This window comes from Sorex fumeus, unplaced genomic scaffold, assembly GCF_029834395.1.
Source record: "Sorex fumeus unplaced genomic scaffold, SorFum_2.1 ptg000018l, whole genome shotgun sequence".
NCBI lineage: Eukaryota > Metazoa > Chordata > Mammalia > Eulipotyphla > Soricidae > Sorex > Sorex fumeus.
Window position 1 is genome coordinate 22808145 of NW_026606075.1, and position 16889 is coordinate 22825033.

The window sequence follows — 16889 nt, forward strand, 5'->3', positions numbered from 1 at the left end:
CTCGATCATTGTATATTGAAACCCAAGCACAAAAATTTGTAAGTCTACAACTGTACCTCATAGTGTTTCACTAATAAAATTTTTTTTAAAAAGAAATAAACATTCCCTTTTCTTCCCATTTTAGCATTTACCCTCCTGGGGTCAGTCCCTTTGGGAGGCTGACTTGAACTTGCTCCACCCTCCTACCAGTATGGTTTATCCTTCTTAGTTCTAAGAAGATTTATGTGTATTATATAATCAATCTGCTGTGGTTGTTGACTTTACTAACTGGTCTTCCCTTACAGTCAAAACCAAATAAGTGGACATGAATAGCATCTCTTCCCTTTGTAGTTCATGGTGCAACTGGGTGCTTGGCCAGCAGAAGGATGGAGTAGATGTCAAGTAACTGCTGTGTTCACTTAACCCAATCTCAGCACTGAAACATTCTCGTTCTTCTTATCTCCTCCACACAAATATTTTGCCTTTCTTGTTTCCCCACACATTTTCTTTTACCCTGACATGAACTCTATCCTATATTATTATAATTACATTCCCCTATCCACTCTTATTTCATCCACAAAGGTTTTTTGCTTCTCTGATCCACCCAGAATCTTTGGGGTTTATCAGAACACCCCAGAGAAGGCATTTCATAAAGAGTTGCTGAACTGATGTCTTTTTTTAAGATGCAGATGTATTTGTATGACTGAACACCAATCTTGAACAACTTTGTAACTGTGTATCTCATGGTGATTAAATTAAAAAATAACTTTTTAAAAAAGATGGGGATGTGTTGAAATAGTTTTACTCTTGCTGCATGGTAAATATCTTGTACATCTGTAATTTTATTGTGCTGCACAATGTTTGAGTGATAAATAATAATTTGTTTTTGTGCTTCTATTGGAATTATTACCACAGGTGGTGGGATTCCATCAACCAGGTAGTATCAGAATTGCCACCACTCCTGTCAGGGTGGATGAATTTAAGTATCAAATGACTCGAACTAACTGGCATGTAACCGAACAGTACATTATTGAACCTGAAAAAATTCAAGAGATGTTCCCTTTGCTCAACATGAATAAGGTATTTATCTGAAAGATATTTTCACCATTTGTTGACTTGAATCAAGATGAAAGGGATATTTTAAAAAGTTAATTGGAAATTAAACTGCATACATTTAAATGATAAAATTAAATATTAATGCTGGAATTAGGGTAAATTATATACTCGCTATGCTAAATAAAATATTAAAAGGTAATGAAAAATCTTGTTAGTTTTCCAACTATAATAGCTGAGGAAATTTGCTTTCATCTTCCTTCCTTTCAGTCTTTGCTTCTTTCTTTCTTTCCCTGCAAGTGCTCAGGCTTACTCCTGGCTCTGTACTCAAGGAAAGCACCTTAACCACTGTGCTATCTCTATGGCCCTCCGGGAAATATTTTCAATACTTTTATGTTACTGTGTCCTCCGATTTAGGTCTTTCTATCCATGGACCTTTTTATACATGTTTGAGAACTATAGAGGAAAAAAAACCTGATATGATAAATATGTGTAGGACAGTCTTCTATTAATACTTTTATATTAAGTGGAATTCAGAAATGCCATGTTACATTGCTACAGAAATATCACCAGGCTCAAAACTATACTTCTTTTCTAGGATGTATATCAAATATTAATCTAGTTTTACCCAAATATTTCTGAGAGAATCCACTTGGTAATTTAGTCGTGTTTTTTGGGTTTTGCTTTTTTGTTGGGTGATAATCCCATTTGGATAATAGTTACAATGACTAATTTTATATGACCTTAGACTAGAGTTTATATTTAGGTACCAGGTCTTAGGCGGAACCCTTGATGTGCATAATTTTGTTTAAGATTCACAGAAATAAGATCGGGCATATAATCTTATTAAAAGGACAGCAGTTGCTTAGTAGGCACTGACCCCAAGCTCATTCCATTAGGAAGAGCTGGAGCAAAGATTTGATCCCAGTGTCTATGACTCCTTGGCACACTTGATGTAAACATACCAGGTGAGACTCCAGAGGGAAACAGATGTTAGGTTTCTCCCTGGTGACTAATGTAGCACCTCTGTTCCTTGAAGATTTATATAATTAATTTGAGTGCTAAGATTTTTTTTCTGGAGATTGCTAACCTGTTTATTCATGAATAGTTTTCTGTGAGGGGAAATGAGTACTACGTTTCATTGTCTGAGTTGAAGATCTACCCCAGCTACTAGTAAGGATATGCTTGTATGTGTTTACTAATCAAATAATGCTTTTCTGAAAGTTCTCATAATCAATCCAGTTCTCTCAAAGGCACCAAACAATGGAAATACGTGGCAAGAGAATTCCCAGGCTCAGGGGTAAGGTGTGAAATCAAACAGATAAGTGATCATCGCAGCAAGGACAGGCCCAATAAAAAACATGAATGTGTCATTTGGAAATCAATAGTCGTGAAAATGTATTAATATCAAAAGTCTTTTTGCTCTAAGCCTAGTAATCAAAAACAGAGGAAAATTTTGGCCTAGGCGGCATCATGAATTTTCTGGGACTCCAGCTGAGCTTTGATCCAGGAAACAGCAAAAGGAAGCTCAATCTCATACCACGAGGCACTTTTAAAGTCCAGTTAAAAAAATTGCTGGCAGAATAGAGTGATGCTGAGTAATAGCATCACAATAGACTTTTAAAGAATGAATCTGAATCCTTCCACAGTTCAGGATCGATTCTCAAAAGGGCTGTAGCACATAGCTTGCTTTCTCAGGACCCAGAGTTCATCCTCCACACTTCTTTCTTTCTCCCCACCAGTATTGGGCCCAAGTATCACCAGGTGGGCCCAGCACCTTCAGGCCAAGCAATGCTGGGGAAGTGCCCCCAAAATACAACTCCTTCCCAAACAATGCCTAATGTAGAAGTAAACATTCCTCAGTTCATAGGCATCACAACATTATGACTATTGTCCATTTTAAATAGTAAAAAAGTTCTTAACAAAACACTAGCTGTAATTAAAATGGATATTCATATGTAGAATAATTAAATGAAATTTATCCCTAAATTCAGGATTGGTTCAACAAGTAAAAGAGAAAAAAATCACTGTGCTATATAAGATGAAGAGAACTAAAAAAGAAAATACATGACAAAAGCGTCTGCTTGTGCTTAATAGATTTTTTTCAAATGGCTATTAAATAACTATACTATTTCACTGTTCATTCTCCTAAAACTCATTTGGAAGTTATCCAGCTTTAATTTTTATTTCCTCTGATAGAACCTTGCCTTAAACCCTAGCAAGAAGTTTCTGTTAAGGAATTTGTTGTGAATTATTGATTTTTTTTAATTTTGGGGACACACCTGGAAGTGTTCAGGGGTTACTCCTGGCTCTGCACTCCAGAATTACTCCTGATGCTGGGCAATGAACTATATGCTGGCGACATCATGGCTATATGCAAGGCAGGTCCTATCACTGTAAAATCTCTCTGCTCCCTGTTGTGAATGATTGACTCAAGCACTCATTTCAAGCACTAATAGTATAAGTACCTGTAAAATAATTAGTGGTTTTCAACAGTTAATGATGAATGATGTACAGGTTAATATGAAATCTGAGGGACCGGGGTAATAGTTCAAATGGCTAGTGAGCATGCTTAGCATGTAAATGCCCTGGTTTGGTTCCAAACACTTCATGGTTCCTTAGTCACCTCCAGAAGAAAACCCCTTCCATCTGCAGCAAGGATGCCAGAAGTAGTTCCTGGGCACTTCTGGGTGTGGGCCCCAAGGAAGAACAAAACAAATTAGATTTAACTATGAATGTCATGATATCAAAGTGATGCTTACACAAGATAGATTATCTCTCTTTCCTTTAGACAGTCCAGGATTTGAATGATGACTCTTAAATCATGTGTTCCAGAATGGCAGCATAGAATAAATGGTGTATGAAAAGTGCCAAGTGACCATTTTATTTTCTTTTATTGATCTGAACTTAATAAGAGTTCTAGTTCCCAGTTGAAATGAATGTCTGCCCAGCAGATTGGAGAGTCTTTGTTCTTAGTGGCCCTTTAAATAAATATTTGGTTTACACTGCTATGGGGCAAGGGAAAGTAGAAATCGGAGACAACCCCAGGTTCCTATCAAATAGTTTGTCTTATACTTAACTCTCAGGGTGAGTGAGTCCTGTGTCCATCTGCACTTTGATCTAGGAAAAAGCAAAAGAAAGTTCAGTCTGATATAATGAGGCACTTTTAAAGTCTAGTTTTTTAAAAAAAAATGCTGACAGAAAGAGCGGGATAGACACAGAAAGATTGCATTCATCTGGGGAACATAAAGCAACAAAACGGGAGACTAACACCCAGGAAGGGTTCAGATTAGTACCAGGAATTTTGCTCCATGACTTGAAGGCCAGCCACATGTGCTAGGTGAGAAGGAAACTCAGATAGAGAAGAGAGCACCAAATAAAGGGTGTTGTGAAGACCCTCCCAGGGTGGGAGAGACATGCTAAAAGTGGTCTATAGACCAAACATGACTGCCACTCAATGCCTCTCTGGCAAAACACAGTACCCAAAAGAAGAGAGAGAGAACAGGGAGGAATGCCCTGCCACAGCGGCAGGGTGGGACGGGGGGGGGGGGGATGGGGGGTGGGAGGGATGCTAGGACCCGTGGTGGGGGAGGATGGGCACTGGTGGAGGGATGGGTACTTGATCATTGTATAACTGAAACCCAAGCACAAAAATTTATAAGTCTATAAGTGTACTTCATGGTGTTTCACTAATAAAAAAATGATAATAAATAAATAAATAAATAAATAAAATGAATATTTTTGGTATATAAAAAAAATAAAATAAAATAAAATAAAATAAAAGTGCCAATCTGTAAAAAAAATGCTGACAGGACATAGTTATGCTGAGAAATAGTGAGCAATAGTGTATGTTGGTTTGAATACTGACTCTTTACTGATCAATATAGGTTTTAGCTGGACTGTATAATCCTGGAGATGGCCACATTGATCCTTATTCTCTAACCATGGCCCTGGCTGCTGGAGCTAGGAAATATGGTGTCCTATTAAAATATCCAGCACCAGTGACTTCGTTGAAACCTAGGGCAGATGGAACATGGGATGTTGAAACATCGCAGGGATCTGTAAGAGCAAAGAGAGTTGTCAATGCTGCTGGTAAGTATTTTATTCCTATTTGTGATTTCTAAGTGGTAAAAAAAGCTATAAAGTAACATGTTATACTATTATTATTGAGATGAAACACTGTGGTATTAAGTTAAGCATTTTTGTATGTTTTCAGCTACAATCGCCTCCTTCCACCATTTTGCACTGTGTGATACTGCCCTATCCTTTGTTATTTTTACAAAGCTGACATTGGTCTCCATTTTCTATTTTGTTTTGCTAAATATTATTTTTCCTGATTATGTTTCTTGGGAGAGGAGCTCTCAGGTAGTATTCGGGAGGCCTGGGGAATCCCACCAAATATTCTTGGCCAAGTGGTTCAAGGCAGAAGAAGAAGAATAGGGTGTTGCTCAGGTCCTGCAGTGCTGGGGATACCTGGGCCCCCCTGGGACCCTCCAGGGCAGCACTGACGATGCTCAGAGGACCACATGGTGGCAGGAATCAAAACCTGGTTGGAGGAGTACCCAGCATGCCCAGAATGCATCCTCTACCAGCCCCTGAACTATGCTTCTTTTCTTTTCCTATGTTCACTCTTTCACCAAATCCCAATATTCAGACTCAAGAGCATCCTCTTCTTTCTCAGTGTGTTTTTAGGACAGATTGCTCATTTATGTTCTCGCTCACTTATTTCAATTAGCTTTCACTCTTCAAAAAAAACTTTCAACAACAACAACAAAAAAAAACCCTTTTAACACCTTTCTTTTCAAAACTTTGTTAAACGTGTTTCACAACCTCTTCTTTAGCTTGTTCTGTTGCAATTTAGACAGACAGTAGCAAGGTCAAAAGGGATATTTGAGACACTGTTAACAACCCATTCAATTCCTGTTTGTAGAGACCAAGGTCCAGAGGCAGGGCTCTGCTAGTTGGCAAAGTGACACAGTTATGTCAGTCAGAACTGGGAACTGGAGCTTTTGCATTTTGATTTAATACACTTCCCAACAATTCACTTGCATGTAAAATTATTTTCAACTGTCACACGTACAAAAATAAATTTTGTGCAAGTGAAAATGCTTGTGCAGTCTAAACCATGCTAACAATTTATTTTACCTATAATTTATAAAAGATAATTTAAAATCTAAAATAGGCATGAGGCAGTAATTAATGTTCTTGTAATCTACTCTTCAGATCATTGCTTGAATTATAAAAAAAACATTTTTATCAAATCAAATGATATGCCATGAGGACATGCCAGAAACTTCTACCCTTAATATGTCTTTCTTCTGAATGATAATATCTGGTTTTTGTTGTTTTTATTCTTTACTTGTTTTGTTTTGGGGCCACACCCAGCTGTGCTCAGGGTTTACTTCTGGCCCTGGATTCAGGAATCAATCTCAGCTGGGCTTGGGGAACCTTAAGGGATTGCTGGGAATCCAACCTGGTAAGCCAAATGCAAGTCAAGAACCTGCTGTACCGTCACTCTGTCCCCAGATAATTATATTTTTCAAGTAAAACATTTTAGTGGTCCTGGAAAATGTTGTATTTTCAACATTTAAAAATTTGAATTAGTATTTCTGAGTCTCTCTAACCCATCATCACCACTTAAAGAACAAAACACTCTTGTGCTTTCTTTGTTTATTGACCCTACCCAGTAGTGCACAGGGACTAGTTCTGGCTGTGCTCGGGAGTAAATCCTGGTGACTCTCGGGGGACCACACATAGTGCTGGGATAGAACCATGGTTGGCAGCATACAGGACAGTCTTGGTCTCTGTTCCATCTCTCTGGGCTCTCAAGCCTTATTTGAAGTACTTTAAAATACAAAATAGTATTAAATGACTTGCCTAATAATGAAAAGCAGAAGCATATGATAGTATTTTTTGAATTTTATTTAACTGTTTCCTCCCTCTCTTCCCTGATCGCTATTCCCATCTATCCTCCCTAACCCTCACACCCCGCTAGTTGACCTAAGGTAGTGAAATCATTTTCCCTTCTCCCTGCAAGCACTAAGAACTGTTTATTATCTTGTGACTTTGTTTATGATCTAATGATTTAAGTTCCTGAAAATATTTGCTATCACAGTGACCCAAATATTAATCCAATGTATTAACTCCACATCTGTACCTAAAGCAGCACACATGTGTTTGGTTTTTAACATACTTGCTTATTCTCTTATATACATTCTCCATCCCTCTCGGAGAGCCCTGCAAGCTACCAAAAGTATCCCGTCTGCAAGGCAGAGCCTGGCAAGCTTCCCGTGGTGTATTTGATATGCCAAAAATAGCAACAATAACAGTTCTCATTCCCCTGTCCCTAAAAGAGCCTTCAATATGGCACCATTGGGAAGGACAAGTAAGGAGAGGCTGCTAAACTCTCGGGGCTGGGATGAATGGAGACATTACTGTCACCCACTCGAACAAATCAATGAACAACAGGATGACAGTGATACAGTGATTATTCTACATCAACCCATGCAGTCCTTACAATCTACCTGTCACTCATTTCAGAGGGGTTTGGACAAAGTTCCTCCATTTCTCACAGCCCAGTGCTTCTAGAGGCCACATATTTCCAACTGATATTTGTGGTGTGTTATTTTTTTGGTGGGTGTCTACACCTGGTGGATGCTAGAGGCGCCATCTGGTGCAAGGATGGAAACCGGGCCTCCCACATGCAAAAACATGTGCTCCAGTCTGTTAAACTTTTTTTGATCAAATAGATATTTTTTGGTCAGTACTAGGAACCCAATTGAGATTTTTACACATTAAATGCATCTCACCTACTCTTTTTCCAAAATGGATGCACTCTTTTACATGATAAATTGTCATTGTAGCACTTTTTATCCTAAGCCATAAACTGTGAGGAATAAGGAATCGCTGAAGAGAAATAACTATCCAAAAGATTGATTCTAAAGCTAGGATCCTGGTTATGAGTTGAAGTTTTCTCTGCTGTTGTGAAATCTTACACAGTGATCAAGGCATGAAGGAATAATGGCAGACGGTCGTAGAGAATAGATTTTCTGGAGTTTGTCTTGGGGAAGAAAAACATGTGGATTAGTAAGTTTCAAAGTGAATCCAGCATGGAAATACTCATGATAAATACTCAGTGGACTTTACAGCCCACAACTTAGATCTACCCAGTCTTAGATCTTGGTCCCTGTAGGTGGCTGCTTGCTGATAGTCACTTTTAACACTGCACTGCCTTGAACCTTCCTATTCAGATCATGTCTTTCTCACCAGAGTAGGAGAGCTGCTAGGGTTTGTGGTCTATTCCTTACTTCACAAAGGAGAACAAGGTTCAAGACCAAATCAAAATAAAAAATGCTTGTTAAAGAGTAGACAACAAGCAAAACCTCACAAAATGAGCCAATGATTATTTTGTGTGTGTTGAGCCAATTCCTTTCCTGCTCTGCAAAAGCCTACCATTGTCTGTAAGAGCCCTCACTGGGGCTGGAGCAATAGCACAGTGGGTTGCGTGTTTGCCTTGCATGTGGCCGACCGGGGTTTGATTCCCAGCATCCCATAAGGTTCGATTCCCCAAACACCATCAGGAGTAATTCTTGAGTGCATGAGCCAGGAGTAACCTCTGTGCATCGCCAGGTGTGACTCAAAAAGAAAAAAAAAAGAGTCCTCCCCCAGCACCTATGGGATTAGTCTCTTGCTAACTTCTCTTGCTAACTAGCATTTTGTGCTGGCCTGCCCTTGGGTGGGCAGCTATATTGAGGAGACTAGACTGACTTCTAGCACATGAAATCCTGGTGACTTGAAAAGTTCCCTGGGCCTTGTGTCTGCTACTTTAGAGAAACCACTTTCTTTTCTGTCTCTGTCTACCAAGCCAGTACTCCTGCTTTCATCTCTGGACTGTATCTTTCCTCTCTCCCTTCCCCTCTGACTCACATATTCCACTGGACAAAGTTAGTAGAAAAAAATCTAACTGATGTTGTATTTATAGTCCATGGGAGGCATGAAAGTATGTATCTGTGTGCTCAATTATGTATCCCTCTGTCTTCAGAAGGACTTTGGTAAAAGTATAAAAGCCCTCTAGTAAGCCTCAGTAATAGGGGATGAAGTTTTGACTACACCTCGTTCTAGCACTGAAATTAACGAAGATCAAATTTATAAAGAAAAGCATCTGTCTGCAGAAGGCATCATGCTAGCATGATCTGAGACTGTGAGGCTGGTGGACTGTTTCTCTTAGAGTTTTAGAGAAACCAGAATGCCTCACAACTCACCTCTCCCCATCTCTGCAATCTAATTAAAATAACTAATCTAATTAAATAAATTATATATTGGATATATAATAAAAAATTAAATGATGGAATGCCCACTGAGGTGTACTGTTACTTACAAAGTGTTTTTCTATGTGGAGTTAGAATAAAAAGTTACTGAGTCTTCAGGATATACTTGAAAAGGAAACTTTAAAAGGAAAGAAATGTGTCCATTTGCAGAGGTTTCTTGTATTTTCCAAAGCAATGGGTTTTCTGGCCTCTCAAAATGCATGTGTCATCAATGGTGTGGCACAACAAAGTTCTCATTTGTAAAGTGGGGGTGGATCTGTGCTCAGAGATCACTCCTGATGGTGCTTGAAGGTGTGAGGTGTTGGAATTTGAACCTGGGTTGGCAACATGTAAGGCTTTGCTCCTGTACCATCTTTCTGTTCAGCAAAATATCTTTTGAGAAATGCTACTGTCTAGGTATGTCTACTGGATAGTATCATCATCTTATTCTTTACCCTTTTCTCATCATGGGTGAATGTGGGCTGGTTTGGGAAATACTAAGAGGTGCTCAGGGGCTATTCCTGACTCTGCTTGGCAGTGTCCCCTGGCAATGCTCAGGAAAAGTAAGTGGAGTTGGGGGTCCAATAGGCTGTACACAACGCAAGTGCCTTACTTCCTGTATTGTCTGCAGTTTTATTCTTGAGTTAGTCAAATTGAAGAATAGTTTCTGACACTCCGTATCTCTCTATCGCTCTCTTTCCTCCCCAACTCACTCTTTGCTCTCTCCATGTCTCTTGCAGTGCAATAATATAACTTGTCTTTGCCTTTGTTTCTCCACACTTACAAAAACTGCTTTATTCTCCTTTTATTCTACCCCTTCCACTAGGAAGAATTTCAGCGCATGGGCAATTGCTATTTCTTTTCATAAAAGCTTTTTCTTTGCATAATGATACATGTTTCTCTTAAACTCACTTCAGACTAACTCATTAAACCTGGGATAATTTTCTAAGTTTTATCTAAGAATCTACCTAACATGATAAACCAAAAAATGTGATTGACTCATGGCAACATAAAGCCCATCGTCTAGCCCAAAACAATTGCTTTGTTTTGCCTAATGCTCTGTGTCAGAGAATGAAATTATTATAGCCACTATGTAAAGAGAGTACTAGAAAAGTCAATTTGTCTATGAACTTTGACTTTTCATTCTGTCCCCATTCCTATTAATCACTACATTAATTTCACTTCTATGATAATTCTCATCAACTCTTCATTATCAACATTTCAGTTGTTTTTTTCCGGTGAGAATGTCAGATTTTACCTTGGGCAGAATGCTCACCTGTTAGTGCTTGGGGACTTCTCCCAGCAGATCTCGGAAAACAATAAGTAGAAGGGCTGAAACCCAGGGTTCCTTCATGCAAATTATGTGCTCACCCCTTTGAGCCATTCTCCTGGTACAATGTGATTGTAGGTTGTAGAACCACTGATTGCTCCACATTTTTTTTCGTCCTTTTGAACTTGGTGGGTGAGTGATAAAGCAGAGATCAGTGGATGATAACACCAAGTAATCTAGCTAGAGTTAGGTTAACTTGATTGACATATAGAGGAAGAAAATCCCAAGAAGCACCGTCATTTTAGGATGAAGCACTATAGAGCTTGCTACTGGGTTTGAAGCAATACAATTAGTAGAGTTACATGATACTTATGAGTATCTTTCTATTTTGTTTTAATGAAGTGCATTAATAAGCAAGTAATTAGATTCAGGGATTCATAAATATGTTTAAATAGAACAGAATAAATTTTTTCAATTTATGATTTTAATTGAAACAAGTATATTGAGAATATTGCAGTAGTTTGAATTACTAGAAAAAAAGTTTAGCTTATTATATTTTAAGTCTGTTCGTGTGCAACTAGATATATGCCCTTAGTAGATTTTCATTCAATCTTATATTAGTAATCCACTAGCAAGAACAAAATTAATTTCTACATTATGAAAGACCAGCAAGCAGTCCTAATGCTCATAGTTAAAGATTTTGAGTTTGCAAATAGGCACTCACTTCTGGCATTATTATATGAGTGTGAGAATCTAAGACATTAGACCAAAATAATAGGATACAAGGCTGGCATTTAGATGGTCAAATAGAAGTAAACATTCACACATAATTGCATAATCTGGCTTCCCAGACTGATGATTCTGTGGTTAGCTCTGAACTTCATAATGGTAGACTACAGAACTCCTTATTAGGTTCTGAAAAAAAAGCAGAGGGCAGAGAATGTGACTCAGTGGTAGAGTGCCTGCCTGGCACGTGTGAAGCCGGGTTTAATCCCAGCACCCCAAAACAAATAAATACAGAAACAAAAGAAATAAATGGTTAAAAATTTAAAATGACATTTCCTAAAGAAATGACTTAAATCTGAGAAATCATTTGAATAGTCGCTCAAAATTATTATGAAATAAGCAAATAAAACTCCCTCCTTTAGGTCACTAAAATAGTTTAGTATCTATTTTTATTTTATTATTTTTGCATCGGTTTTACACCTTTTTACATTTATGCAAGGGAAAAAGATCATGGGTTTCCACCAGCAAGACATAGTCCACACTCCATGTGAAGCGGTCAGCAGTGGTGTGGGAACACATGCTGTCCATGTCCCCTCCTCGTGCCTCAGCATCTCATCCCTCTGGCTCTGGACTTCTGATAACTTCATGCCCTTTGCAAGAAAGGGTCTTACAAGTGTACTCAAAAGAAAATTTCAAAATAGCATAAGATTTAATATGCTTTTTAATATGCATTTTTTAATGGTAAGGTTTATTGGAAAGTAGAGTAGAAAGGAAAAGAAACCTTAATATAGATCTTAATATAGGACTAAATTCTTAATATGCAATTTTTTTTTTGCTTTTTGGGGTCACACTCAGCAATGCACAGGGGTTACTCCTGGCTCATGCATTCACGAATTACTCCTGGTGATGCTCAGGAGACCATATGGGATGCTGGGAATCGAACCTGGTCAGCCGCGTGCAAGGCAAACGCCCTACCTGCTGTGCTATTGCTCCAGCCCCTTAATATGTAAATTTTAAGCTAAAAGAACTCTCCTATGTTTGTAGAATTTTAGACATCAACAACCTGAGGAGTGAAAGAGACAGAAATAGCAAGGGGACTGCCACATATGTAATTATTATGTATTGGGATAATTTCAAATGGGAGCCTTTTTCTTTGCCTAATGATCCCTGCCTAGAAGATCTATCTACCAGCTCTTCAGTAACATTTGTGTTGTGTTGTTTTGTGGTGCATATGTATTAGTGGTGGTGTTAGGGATCAAACCCAGGACCTGTGGCTGCAAAACTCTGCCACTAGCTCACACCCCTGGCCTGATGTTTGTGGGGTTTGTTTTTGTTTTTTTACTTTTTACTTTTAATTTATTGGGTTGTCTCTTTTTCCTTCAAATAAAATTTTGTCTTCCATCATCATGTTTACTTTCTAACCCATTCAACTTTGCCATGATAAAAATCTTCCACTTTGTTATAACATTCTTTAGACTTTGCTGTGAGCACTGCAGTCTTATAACTTTTCTTTTAATCTTGACTGATGTTCCTATATGGTAACAATGTTTAATGATTTTTTTTTAAATTTGAGGATTTTGGGCTCGTGAGATCGGTAAGATGATTGGACTGGAACATCCTCTTATTCCGGTACAGCATCAGTATGTTGTTACATCAACAATACCTGAAGTGAAAGCTTTGAAGCGAGAACTCCCTGTGCTCCGGGACCTGGAAGGGTCTTACTACCTCCGACAGGAACGGGATGGACTTTTGTTTGGTCCATATGAAAGTCAGGAGAAAATGAAACTCCAGGACTCCTGGGTCACCGAAGGAGTCCCTCCAGGTAAGTTTAGCAAATGGAAGTGAGTGTCATCAGGCAGGCAAATTTTATCCTGTGACTGGGCAGTGCTTAAAAGAAGATCATGCTGTTGTACTATACTCTCAGAAGCCCAGGCTGTTGAAGGTAAGGTGAGTAAAGTCAACTCAGTTCTCATCTCCCTTTGCATTATCAGAGTTAAGAGTAGAATAGAAGAGGCAATTATGTTAGAGAAGCCAAAGAAATGTGTGCCTGTTGTTTTGGAAAGGTTGAGGAACTTTGCCTTGCCCACACCAACTTCCTTCCTTCCTCCTTCCTCTATCTGCTTGGTCTGATTTCCAGGTTTGGATGCAGCTACTGTTGTATTTGGACAGTTGGAAATACAACCTGTATTCCAGATTGGATATACAGTTTCCTAAGGATAATGACCTCAGAGTTGGTAACAACAGGAGAGGTGGGAGCTGCCAATTCAGTACCCCCACTCCTGTGACAAAGCGTGCAAGTGTGAAAACTTGGGTCACTCACTGAGTTAAGTTTGCAGGAAGTACAAGCGTTTTTCTTCACAGTATTTTGTTTAATTTTAAAATTGTTTGTTTTCTATTTCGGGGCCATACCTGGGGGTGATGATATTCAGTGCACCTGGGGTGTTGGAGCTAGAACCCAGGTCGGCTTTGTGCAAGGCAAGCACCTTACTTGCTGTCTTATCTTTCCAATCCCTGTTCCAAGATCTTTAAGGGAGACTAATCTGTTTTTATTTTTCATGAAGCATTTCTATGAAGTCAGACTAAGTACAGAGGTTACCTCAGATATCTACTTTTAATCTCTAAAAGGAACTAAAATACCATATATAGAAGTGGGGGGGGGGAGAAATGGAGGAAATTGTGCATCTAGAATTGATAAGCCACTTGAATTAGGAAGGGATTCCCTCCCTCCCACTCCTCAGAGAACACCTATGTGCCCATTGTCCTTCTCCTCTGTTTTTCCTTCTATGCTGGCCACCTTGACTCCAGATAAAGTTGGAGCAAATATGGACATCATTTCAGTGGGAGAATGAAAGGGTCAGATTTATGGCTGATCCCAGGCACTCTCAAGTGTTGGTTGCTTCCTAGTGGTTTGTGTCTCAAGACACTGACCAGACATAGAGTCTGCAGGAGACACAAAAAACAATTGGCTGGTTGCAGTATGGAAAATCACCAGTAATGGTAGAGAGATTCTTTTAGAGCTTGCCTGCACTTCTGCATTCAATCACAGAAATCACAGAGCTTTTCAGTACCCAATACCTACCCTTTAAGTCTCGAACCTGGATGAAAAATGAGTTCAGACTGCTCTAGAGATGTTTAGATTCTATAGTCGCTTCCATATTTCACCAAAGTCCTGACATGACTTTGTAAGCACCCTCCCCCATTCCTCGTCCTCCCTCGAAATGATGAAATAGGCTTGTATGGTTGGTTAATTGAAGGTGAAAAGGTATCTCTTTACAAGTCAAAAGGTTGTCTGTTTTTTAAATTATGGTTGGATTCCATACTGGTAACTACTATTAGAGTAAACTCTTTTATTTAAAAGGTTGACTCTTATGATTTGATTGTTTCAAGAAAATATTATTGCCCTCAGCAATATAATGGGTGTCTATTACTAGGAAACATCACATCTAGATGTAAAGAAAGTAGGACGTGCCTTCCAAACTGGCCACTTTTCAGTGTGTGAGTCGGATAGGTGAGATAGAGCCCTTGTTGGTACACATGTGGAAGCTGAGCACACACACGCATGTCTCTTCAGGCTTTGGAAAGGAGCTCTTTGAGTCTGACCTGGATCGGATCATGGAACATGTCGAAGCTGCCATGGAAATGGTTCCAGTCTTGAAAAATGCTGACATCATCAATGTTGTCAATGGCCCCATCACCTATTCTCCTGACATCCTGCCCATGGTGGGTCCTCATCAGGGGATCCAGAACTACTGGGTTGCCGTAGGCTTTGGGTAAGTGTGTCTCTCTGTATCACTCATCTTCTGTTGTAGAACCACACACCTTAGAAAAGTCCTGTTCTGTATTCTCAGACTCACCAAGGAAAACTGGGGAGGGAGAGAGGCTTCTCCTTTTCATGATCTTTGAAAGGCAAAGAATGAAAAATTTCAACCATCAAACTCTAACTATTTAAAGGTTTAATCACTGGTATAGGGTTTCAAGATTCATGCAAAAGGGCAATAATTTCCTGTAACCTTCTCTTTGCATATTCCTGCCACTTCTGTTATTCATCTCTTTCCATGCTGTGTATGTTCAGGTAGGTCAATTTGCACCAATTTTACAAGAATGTTTTCATAACATGATGTGACAAAGATAATTCAAAATATCAAATGTATAACTATCTGATGCAGTTTTCACCATAATTCATGTTTGTCCAACATGATTTGTTTCTTGATGATTCTTCAGGCTGGTTACTATTTATGATTCCATTACCCATTTGATATTTCATCTTTGATATTGGTCTCATTAATTGGGTGAATCTGAATGTCAAGCCCACTTTACTATCATATCACAGCTCTAATATTCTATTTTTCTTTCCCAGTTTATTTGCCCATTTATTCAACTGATATTTAATGATTTAATTTTCACTTAATGATTCCAACTCCATGTGAGGCCTTGTCCTGGGCATTGGGCTACAGCTGAGAACAAGACAGTGAGGCCTGACTGAAGTGACAAACTGACTGGGGTCTTGTTTGCCTACAGAGTAGAGAAGCTGGGTGCTAAACTAAGAAAGCAAAAGTGAGGACTGAGAGATAAGAGAAAAATGTTTGGACTTTCGTGACTGATTGTGTTTATAAATTTTACATTAGACCTTAAAGGGAGAAGGAGTAAATGATTACAGTGAAAGGGTGTCAGGGGTCTAACCCAGGACCTCACCTGTGAGTCAATCCCTGACCTCATGGCAAACTTTGAAACATCTCCAGTTAGATGTTGGGCACATGGGGAGAGAGTACAAATAATGAGCTCCTTTTTTTCATATTGATTTGAAGTGTTATGCTTAGCTGTGTAGGACAGCCAGAGGGAGCAAAGCCAGGTGGAGGTTTGGAGCTGAAAGGTAGAATGTGAACTGAGGGCTTAGATAGCCACCTACTGAGTCTGTCACATGCATGTGTCAGTGTTTCTCATCAGCCATGTATGTGTTCTTTGGAGAAATGTGTTTGTTGTCCCCCAAGTTCAAAGAGCCGACTCCAAATTATGTTCTTGCCACCCTGCATCAAAACTCCTTAATTACCACAAGCACCTGGTTAGTTTTAAAGAATGTTTCTATGGGAAATAGAAAAAGACTCTAACTTCCAAAGGATTCATTCATTAGTTATAAAACACAGATACCAATGCTCCTTTCCACTGCTATTCCATAAGTTCCTGGGTGAGTGATCTCTGTTTCAGTGCTTCTAAGTTAACAAATGACCCAAGCTCCTTGCTCAAAAGTCATACCTAAGGAGACCTGAATGAAGTCTGAGAAAAGATGGGCATGAGCTTACAAGTTCAGTGTAAATTTTGTACAAATTTCCTCCTACAGTGATTTCTTTTAGTTGGGATAATCATAGCTTAACAAGGGCTGATGAGGTATCAGTCACATCTTCCTATTTGCTTCTTTTTCTCCTTTTCCCTCAGAAGCAAGGGTGTTTACTAGTAGAAGTAGTGGGTTATTTTGCAGATAGGCATCTTTTGAAACCATGGAAACTAGGTATCCAGCTAGACATCTCTTATTTGAATACCTACACATGTCATTTTGTAGG

The 16889-nt window shown here is 39.0% G+C and overlaps 1 protein-coding gene across 1 annotated transcript in view; it reads left to right on the forward strand.

Annotated features, from left to right (window-relative positions):
* Nucleotides 1-16889, forward strand: part of DMGDH (dimethylglycine dehydrogenase) — a 73813-nt gene that overhangs the window by 15282 nt on the left and 41642 nt on the right. Inside the window, exons 4-7 of the mRNA XM_056112661.1 lie at nt 895-1059; nt 4920-5124; nt 12908-13156; nt 14906-15104. Of these exons, the coding sequence (XP_055968636.1) occupies nt 895-1059; nt 4920-5124; nt 12908-13156; nt 14906-15104 (818 nt within the window). The remainder of the gene's footprint in view (nt 1-894; nt 1060-4919; nt 5125-12907; nt 13157-14905; nt 15105-16889) is intronic.